General features: G+C 46.7%; 1 protein-coding gene across 7 annotated transcripts in view; it reads right to left on the reverse strand.

Annotated features, from left to right (window-relative positions):
- ppp1r13ba (protein phosphatase 1, regulatory subunit 13Ba) overlaps window positions 1-10,000 on the reverse strand; it is a 46,687-nt gene that overhangs the window by 33,517 nt on the left and 3,170 nt on the right. For 6 of the 7 annotated variants that reach the window (XM_080850037.1, XM_080850039.1, XM_080850038.1 and 3 more), the window contains exons 1-3: window positions 6,108-6,731; window positions 2,158-2,305; window positions 160-279 (exon numbers count right to left, since the gene is read on the reverse strand). In XM_080850037.1, the coding sequence (XP_080706163.1) occupies window positions 160-279; window positions 2,158-2,305; window positions 6,108-6,281 (442 nt within the window). In that variant the 5' untranslated portion in view covers window positions 6,282-6,731. Of the gene's footprint in view, window positions 1-159; window positions 280-2,157; window positions 2,306-6,107; window positions 6,732-10,000 lie in introns of those variants that run through there. The other variant, XM_080850041.1, reaches the window with a different exon arrangement.

Below are 10,000 nucleotides of genomic sequence, written 5' to 3' on the forward strand. Positions count from 1 at the left end.
ACACTTCTAAGTACACAGAGGAGGCAGAACTCAAGATTCTAATCAATTCAAAGAGGTATATTTAAAAAATATTGCATTTCAGTACAACTGACATATTCATCAACAATGCCGTTTCTTTTTGAGGGGAGAGGAAGCAGACATGATGGCCCAGTGACTCACCTGGATCACAGGCCTCGCTAGGCAGGTCCTCGTGCCTCAGGTAGAACTTGACCTCGTGTCTGCGCGGACCCCACTTTTGCAGATGGTCGTACATCAGGTGGTCATACGGGATCGCTCTCTCTGCAGAAGGAGGAGCGGATGACATTTTAAGATATATATATTTCTAGAGAACCAAACTGAAGGGGGGAGGGTTTGTTATTGTTGCACTGGAAAGATAATTTACAGGAAATTCTGGGATTGGAGGTACAAGCCTTGAAACTATTTTGGGAGGAACAAATTAAAAGCTTCTTTAAAAGGGCCGACACAATACTGCAGCTCTCTAAGAACTGCACAGTCCTCTGCCAAACGCAGGCTCTGTTAGGAGTGCAGGGAGGCTTGAAGCTTTTCCTCGCTTCACTGCATCTACACTTTGTATTAAAAGCCCCTCGGCATATTTGATTTCACTTCAAAGTATCACTAAGTCCATGGTAGTATAAAACGATCTATGCTGCTACTAATTTAGAGGGAGTAATCCATAATGTATAGGTGTAATTCAATCATAATCTTCAGTAAAACCAAAACATTTAAATTAATTTACTGCAAATCTAAGTCATGCTGCAATTTAATTAACAGTATTGCACTGAGATCAATATCGCTAAATTTAACTATAGAGGTCAAAATGGCCAATTCTTCCAGCATGTGCCTAATGAGGGAACAGAGGTGATAAGAGCGGTATCAGTGTTTGCCCTCCAACAGCTGTAACTTAAACACTGCAACAATGACAACATCATTCACTGTGACCTTGTTGTGACAGTGCCAAGTGTTGTAATAACGCACCCACATGGGCTGGGCAAACAAATCGCACAGGCAAAAGAGAGAGAGAGCAACAAATAGAGTGAGAGAGTATGAGAGAACAACAAAGAAATAGAGAGAGAGATAGGGAGGGAGGGAGGGAAGGGGGAGAGGGAGAGAGTCAGAGAGAGAGAGAGAGAGAGAGAGAGAGAGATAGAGAGAGAGAGAGAGAGAGAATGAACAGAAGAGGGCTCGAGACATCCTGACCCACTTTGTGACACCCACTGTCTGGGACACAAGGGGACAAGGAGGCCATTGTTGTGTTGTGGTGCATCAGCCTGGATTGGACTGTGAGCGCTGGAACCAGCAACAAACACATAGCCATTCAGAGCCATAAGTGAGGACAGAGAGCTAAGCTTCACCAGCCACTAGTCGACATGGTACATGGTTAATTACTTCGGAGGATATAAATAAGCTAACGTTTTTGATCAAAATAAAACGTATGCAAAGTAATGGGGAAAAGTTCAAGCATGACTCGACTTGATTGAAATTGGAATTCATGACTAGGCATTACTGCCTGGACTGTCTTTACTACCAACCTCTCCTAACTGAACTATGCTTAGGGTCCAACTGGCCCCTTTTTCCTTACTAAAGTCCCATCCCAGCCCCATTGACATTCTGACAAAATCTGTCCTATATTTCACATGTATAGATCCCATACATTTTCATGTGCCTCTAAAGGAACAAAAACCTAAAGAATGAACTTTTCCCAGTGCATCCTGAAAGGGGGAACTATGAGTCACCCCCAACTGCCCCACATATATGCTGCCCCATACATGGTTCCCAAACATCTACATACATCACAATGGCCCACTTAAACTGTTTTGATCGCAGAGGATACTGCAGTGAGAGGTTGTGAGAAAATTGTCTGTTTCATTTAAGCAAGACAATAGATACATAAGAAGAGTTCTGCACAAAACAATGGGCTTCATTCATCAAATCCCTGAACAGGTGTAAAACTTAATATTTCACACAACACAAAAAAAATAACTTTTCCCAAACACTGAACACAGTTTGACTCTGTATGATGTGTAAGTGTTCCTTAGACTAGATGCTGGACTTCAAAAGCAACAGCCTCATTCTATTGCCATTGCTTACTACCCTCCCCCTTGAGTTCTCAAGGTTCTGGAAGGTTCTAGATAGTTCTGTGGAGGACCGCTGGCTTACCGTTGCCTCTCCACACCTCGGCCAGGTGGCAGCTGCTCTCCCCCGTCTCCTTGCAGAACTCCACCACATCCTTACACAGTGTCTCCGGGGTGATGGGGACCTCTGTGAGCATCTGGTCACTGTCGCTCAGGAACACCGTCAGGATCATCTGAGGTGTGGAAGGACACTCTTTTCATAATCTACTATCTACACATTCAACATTCAACATTCAACCTTTTAGTATTGTTTCAGATGACTGTGAATTGCAGAATTAAGGACCATCCTTAAAGAAATGTCTTGAAATGCCAACATCTAGACTAAACGGCATTGCATGAATAGGCAAATACTGGCAAGCCCGTGGTTCGGTCTGTACCAGGTGTCTCCTGCTTGTTTTCGCTTTCAAATGCCGTCATGAAAGCCTATCACACGGCTTTCCTTCACGGCACCCTCAAAAGACAGGAAAGGGGCATACTTTGAGGGAGTGCAGCCATGCATTGTTAAGATGAAACAATTAATGAACAAGAAAGAAAGAGAGAGAGAGAGAAAGAGAGAGAGAAAGAAAGAATAGTAGGCCAACATAGAGAGAGAAGAGAGACTTAGTGCAAATGTCTTACAGGGAAAAGTCATTACGCTTGTTGCATGTCATGTTCCCTCTGTCTCCAGTATACTTTCTCCTAAAAACAAGATGCTCCACACGCAATTAAAGATCCCCATCAGACTCTTACTGTACATGCACCGCTATCTGCGCCGAGCACAGCCAAACACAGAGGATGGAGGATGTATCTCCCACACTGGCACACTGATGTCATCGTTGGGGTTATATAATCCGCAGATGGGTGCAGACTTTGGGATGCCTGCTGTGTGAGCGAGCACGGGCCGGAGCACAGAGCGCCTGATTACTTTTGATTTACTTTAATTCTTTTTGGGATGGGATTAAGCGACAAATTGAGCAAGATGCCACGGAAGCCTGACAACGAGATGGATGCTAACTATAAGCGGAATCCCCATGCCTGTTTTGCTTGAGTAAAACTATTTGAGACTTGGGGACATACTTTTGCATTCTGGGAAACACATTTTTTTATATATATATTTAAGCACTACAAAAACACATATCCATTCCTGTTTTGTTACGGAACTACACTGAATAACATGTGGGGAAAACATTTCAGGGAATTCCTTTTCCTTATTGCCAGATTTCTGTGAAATAGTGAGCCAAATCCTTCCGATCAGGCCTTCACAATCCTCTTCTATTAAATGTAGCCTGTGAGGCAGACAGATGACTTGGGGGTCAAATATGTTCATTTCTAACATGCCCCCCCACCCCAACCCTCTCTCTCTCCTGCTTACACCCATCTGTGTTCTTTCCTTGGCTCCCAGCATGCACTCTGATATGGGGCTGCACACATGGGTCTCATAAACACGCAGCAGGTCAATCCACACCCAGGCTTGGAATGGAACCTCCTCTCCAAGATGTAAGGCAATCTCTCTGTTTCAGCCCTCATGCACGCTCACGCTTGTCACTCTCTCTCTCTTTCTCTCTCTCTCTCTCTCTCTCTCTCTCTCTCACTGTCTGTTTCTCTGTCTCTGTCTCTCTTTCTCTCTCCTCAGTCATTTTATCCCTCTCCCTTTCACTCTCCTTCTATCATTTTCAATCTCCCTGGTCATCCACCTTATGTCACATTTTCTCAATCTCTGTCTCTCCCCCCGCCCTCACGCTTATATTCCCGTGATCTGTCTCGCTCTCTGTTCGTCAACAGACCACAGATTGAGGGGAGAAAACTCTGTAAGGCTTGGATTACAGCATGCCCAGCTACAGTAATCTGATTAGGGGTGGTGTAAACGTGCGTGCGGGTCCCCTGCAAGGGGAAAGGGGTGGGGGGGAGGGTGATGGGTAGGGTGGAGGGATAGGCAGAGTTGAAAGCCTAGTGTGTGTGCAGAGCATCAGAGCAAAACAAATCCGGCAGGGAGTGGAGTGAGAGAAAAAGAGAAAGAGAAAAAAAAAATAACTGCTCCTCTCATCTGTAAGAGAGTGGAGAGAGAGGGAGGAGAAAAAAAGAGGATAATCCACGTGCAGGAGTTTTGCTGGCTCATATTTTTTTTTCCACAGACACTAAGCAGGAGGGGGAAAGTGCTCAGACAGCAACAGACCCCGACCACAAAACTGCTCTGTTAAAACCGAGCGGATAGCATGGGCCCTGGTTGACCACAACCACCTCCCACAACCCTTGTTGAAATCTGCTGACCATTTTTTTTCGAGGGGAAAAAAACTCCTTTGGGGGAGGGTGGATCTAGCCAACCCCCTGAGATTTATTTTGATCCCTCCAGGCCTCTGGCTGTGTGCTCTGTGGAGGGAAATGAAACCAGGCTATTCTCCATCTAAGCACAGCCTGGTGCCTCCCTCTCTCTCTCTCTCTCTCTCTCTCTCTGAACATGCCACAGGAGGTATGATAAAAGAAGAGAAAAAAATCACTAGAGTCTAATCATAGAGATGAGTTTAAAGGCACAGCCAGCACCATTCTGTTACATCTTTAGGTTAGGAAGGGTGTGTGTGTGTGTGTGTGTGTGTGTGTGTTCCCTCCAGCATGCATCCCCCTCCAGCCCCCACTTATGTAGAAGATGTAAACTCTTCACTGATCTTCAAAAAACTCTTCCACTGCAATGAAATGCAAGCAAACACATGCCAACCATACTGTATCACTTTCTCCTCCATGCAGTGTTCAAAATAATACAGTGTTGTGTACTTTACTACTTCTACTTTTTTCAAAGAGCACAAGACAGTCTCAACATACAGCTCTGTTTGGCCTGCCATCGGTATTGATCGAGGTTAGCATTTGTGTGGGTGGATGGGTGGTTGGGTGAGAAGTGAGAACATCGACTTCTAACATTCAGCCAAGATATGCATCTCCTCCACCAACTTCCTTTTAAAAGGGTACCTTCCAGCCTGTTCGTTTCAAGGTCTTGATCCTGCAAGCTCTTCACAAGCAAATTAAGATGTGCTTTGAATAGCTTATAGCTTGTTATTTTGAGGAAACTGGGGCTCCAGTAATTTCGGCACAGCTGACACGCAGAGCAAACACATTTCTGAGTCACCACAAAAAAATATAACGCCAGGGCAAAATCTGATCCTGCCACCATTAGATTTAAGATGTAAATAAACCGTCCACTCTGTTTATTCCTCAAGCCTCTCGAGCTCGCAGTAAGCGGTCGTCTGTTTCCTGACGATCCTGTTTAGAGAGCAGAAAATGCCACAGACTCCAGCTGAAGTCTAGTCTAGTGGAAAGAGAGCTTTCATTAAAAAGGGAATCTTCTTTCACTGTCATATACTAGACTAGACCTAGATAAAGCCATGTTTTCCTACTAGCTTTCCCTTTTTCCAGACAGGCACTGTATTAGAATCCAGCAGCAGCCCAGCTGCTATGCTACTGGGGTCTAAATCTATCAGCCGACAGAAGTACAGTCATATATTTAAACCACCTACTGATGGGACTATGCAAATTTACACACAGCAAAATAATAGACGCTTACACATTTAGATGTCATCTATCAAATCATCGCATATGTACACAGCCTTTAAAAGCTTCATCCTCATATCCTGACACACACACTCAAGCCCACATCCAAACGCACACATGAACAATAAAACAAACCACATCCATATCATAAATATACACACACACACGCTCACTCAAAGTCAGCCAACACCACCAGTTTACTCATATAGAAATACTTAAGAGCCGCCATCCAAAGTCCAAAGGTGCAAAGGGCGACTTCCCCTTGACAGCTCAAGCCCTGCAAAGGTGCCAGACGGCTGCGACTATTTTTAGGCCACGAGCCACACAAGTGGCCCCCTCCCCGGCTCCGACACCATGTCACAACCCACCCACCCCACCACCTCCGCCCCCTCCTGCCACAACTCCCTAACCTCACACCCACTGGTTCTGCTCGACTTGCCCCTGGCCCACTCAGTTCACCTCAGGCAATCTGACCGGCGCCGTCGGGCCCTTCCTGTCTTCCTTCCCCGGCAGCCGCGTTCCTTTCTTCGCCGTCTTTTTATTCTTCCTCTGCTGTGGCGGCTGGAGCCAGATAGGCTTGTCCTTGGACAGACCAGCCAGTCTGCTCAAGACCATCCCCAAAAACCTCTTCATGAGTCCACAGGGAATGAAGCGAGAGAGTGGGAGGACGAGGAATGAAGGTAAGGAGAGAGAGAGGAGTGGAGGAAAGGAGAGGACAAGAGGAGAGGCGTGGAGTAGAAAAGAGGGGGATAAACAGAGGAGAGGACTAGGAGCGAAGAGGGTGAGATTAGAAGAGGAGAGGGGAAAAAAGAGAAAACAGGAGAAGAGAGGGAGAGGTGAGGTGAGGACAGGATACAAGTGGGGTGGGAAAGGTGAGGAACGACAACAGAGGAGAAGACAAGAGGAGAGGAGAGGAGAGGGAGAGGTGAGGAGAAGAGAAGAGAGAACAGGGGAGAAGACAAGAGGAGAGGGAGAAATGAGGAGATGAGAGGAGAAGAGAGGAGAATCTACATGCGTATTAGAGAAGAGCTCTCTGGGGATCTGCGTCGTCCAAAGGAAGACCCCACTCTGTTCAGCTTGAGTGTCTGCGTGTGTATTTGTGAATGTGAGTGTCAGGCTGCAGACGCCAGAGAAGGAGAGAGAGAAGAGGAGGGGTGTGTGTGTGTGTGTGTGTGTGTTTGTGTGTGTGTGTGCGCGTGCGTGCGTGCGGGCGTGTGTGTGTGTGTCGGCACACGTGAGAGGGTGGGTGGGTAGATGAGTGGTAAAGAAGGGTCTTGTGAGCCACTATGTGTGTGTGTGTGGGGGGGGGGGGTTGTATCACAAGGCCTCTCTCCCAGATTGAGATTCTCCAGCAGCAGTGGAGGCAGGCCCAGAGCTTGGGACTTGTGCTCGGGGAGATAAGAGGCGCCTGACGACAGAAGCCAGGCTGGCCTGTGACAGCTCACTCATAGATAGAGAGCAACCAAACACCCCTCAATGAATGCCCCTCACAACGTAAACCCCCCTCCTCCCCACACACACACACATATCACAAACACACACAGGGAGAGTTAGGGCCTGAGAGGGAGAGAGAGATAGAAATACACACACATTCAAGAACACACATAAAACACATAAACATATACACACGCTCTCTCATCGACTGGTATCTTTCCTTTGCAGTGCGCTCCAGATATAAACTCGTAGTGTTGTGACGTAGACTCACTTTGTGTACGTCAAAGCAAACGACGCAGTCATAAATCCCAACACTCAGAACACCAGCAAGCAATAACTGCCACTCAACTTGAGAGACCTGACACTGCACCTCTCGAACCAACTAGACAAGGACAACGACCTGGAACGATCCAGAATGACCCGAAACGACCTTTACGACTATGATAACAGCAAATCACTCACTTCGAATGTTTTACCACATGCACACACGCACACGCACACGCACACACACACACACACACACACACACACACACACGCCACACAAAACACATGCACACCACAAACACCCGCACTATCATATCCTCTGTTCCTTGTCCCACCTGATTAAAACCCAGTGCAGGTTTTGTAGGAACGGTTCTGGTTCCGGGGGGGGGCGGGCAGAGGAGAATGCCAGTAGCTCCCTCCGGCCCTGTCAATAATAAATCTTCAGGAGACAAAGCAGAGGCTGTCACTACCGCTCCAGCACTGGGGCTAACCAATGCTGGGAAACCAGCGGAAACAGCGGCCAAAGAGGAGGACCAAACGCCAGTTCTTTTGGACTCCAGAACAGAAACCAAGGGTTGACATTAAGTTTGGACGAGTGACACAACTTTTTTGTTTCTGCTACAGAACAACTTGTTTACGTCGATCTTTATTAGCTGGTGTCATGGTGCATACCAAAACAGAATATACCAAAAACCCTGTTTTGTCAGGAGGACACTCAATCAGATGCATGGGTCTTACCAACCCAATTACTTTTTTTGATAGCCAATGAATATCAATCATCAATATTTAGCTGGTGGCTGAAGAGAGCCAATCCATGAACATTTTATCTAACCGTTTTAAAAACTAAATGCATTTAGATGGAACAAAGAAGAAGTGAAAAAAGAGAGGAGAGAGAGAGACGGAGACAGAGGGCAAAGGAAGATTCTTTAGCACAACTGAGCTCCCTCGAAAGCAAACAGTGCTTTACAGTAAACACACTTCTGTAAACATTAATAAAGGAAAAAATTGTGCGTATATCTTGTTCATTCTCAAATATCAAGGCCCTGCATGCTGTGTGAACACAGTGGCTCCAAAGTCCCACTGCAGAATTTTAGACACAACACTGACACCTGATTTACAGTCCCTGGCTCCCTTGGCGGAATGGTCAATACGGTGTCCATAGCAACCGCTTCATCCACGGAGGCATGCCTGTCATCCTCTGTTGAGTGGCCTCTCCCAGACAGGGGGTGGGGTGTGTGTGTGTGTGTGTGTGTGTGTGTGTGTGTGTGTGTGTGTTTAGGTGGGGGCTGAGAAAGTTTGAGTGCAGTAAATAGGAGTAAACAATGCAGTTCATCTGCGGCTAACCCAGACGGCTGACTTTTAGCACCGAGCTGCTCTTAAACACAGGGCTGGTTTAGACTGGGGGGAGGCGGGCGGGATCTGAAGGGCTCGGAGGGGGCTTCAGCTCTTTGTGTGGCGTAGAATTCCTGACTGCTTGCTTTCCTTGGATTAATGTTTCAGGCACTGAGGGCCCTGCCCTCACATTGTGTACGAGGAGGGGGGGAAGAGGGAACAAAAAAGAGGTGATATCATCCTTAAATACACACTGTATGGAAGGAAGTGGGCTATGAGAAAAGGCTGGGGACGAGAGGGATAGGGAAAGTAAAGGCAGACAAGGAGAAACGGGAATGAGTTTGAAGCTCAAACAGACAGTAAAAGAGGACATGGGGGGAAGAAGAAAGACGAGAGAGTTGGGAAGAGCAGAAAATGAAGAGTGTGGAATGGGCGTGAGAGAAAGCAGGGTGAGGGACAAAGAAAAAAAGATGAATGGAATCTAATAATTTCCAAATGAGAGGAATAATCAAAAGCAACAAAGAAAAGACGAAGGCACACAGAGGCAGTGTGAGAGAGAGAGAGAGAGAGAGAGAGAGAGAGAGAAAGAGAGGGAGGGAGTCAGAGAGAGAGAGAGAGAGAAAGAGAGGGAGGGAGTCAGAGAGAGAGAGAGAGAGAGAGAGAGAGAAAGAGAGGGAGGGAGTCAGAGAGAGAGAGAGAGAGAGAGAGAGAGAAAGAGAGGGAGGGAGTCAGAGAGAGAGAGAGAGAGAGAGAGAGAAAGCCCTTGCAATACTGGCCTGGAAAGACGCTCCATTTTCTTTTCCACCTTCACTCCATTTTCAATTTTTCAGGCACAAACCCATTTCTGTCCCATCTCCACGGGGAGAGGAGGCTGGGCCGTACTCCTCCATCTACCCCTGCTGATCAGCTTAACAGCCCCAGTGAACCTCACAGTGCCACCGCATGCCCTCCTCACAATTAACGAGACAGGCAACAGGAGAGCGTGCCCCCTTGATATTCCACCACAGCTTATCAACAGATCCCAGTTCTGCCTGGACTACAGTCTACTCTAGCTAGAGAGAGAGAGAGAGAGAGAGAGACAGGGGGACAAAAATACAGAGTGAGAGAGAGACAGGGGGCAGAGATACAGAGCGAGAGAGAGAGAGAGAAGGACTTGGGAATTTCACAGAACTGAATTTGTGATTAGCAAGTAGTGTGTGTATCTTATTCTCTTTAAAGTCGGGTCTTCAAAGTAGCATCAAGTAAATTTTCTTCCAAAGCAAATAGTTTCTAATGTCTTTGGCCTGATGTGGGTATCTTATCTGATCTTAAGGGTTCGTT

Source organism: Sprattus sprattus (genome assembly GCF_963457725.1).
Source record: "Sprattus sprattus genome assembly, chromosome: 13".
Taxonomy (NCBI): Eukaryota; Metazoa; Chordata; class Actinopteri; order Clupeiformes; family Clupeidae; genus Sprattus; species Sprattus sprattus.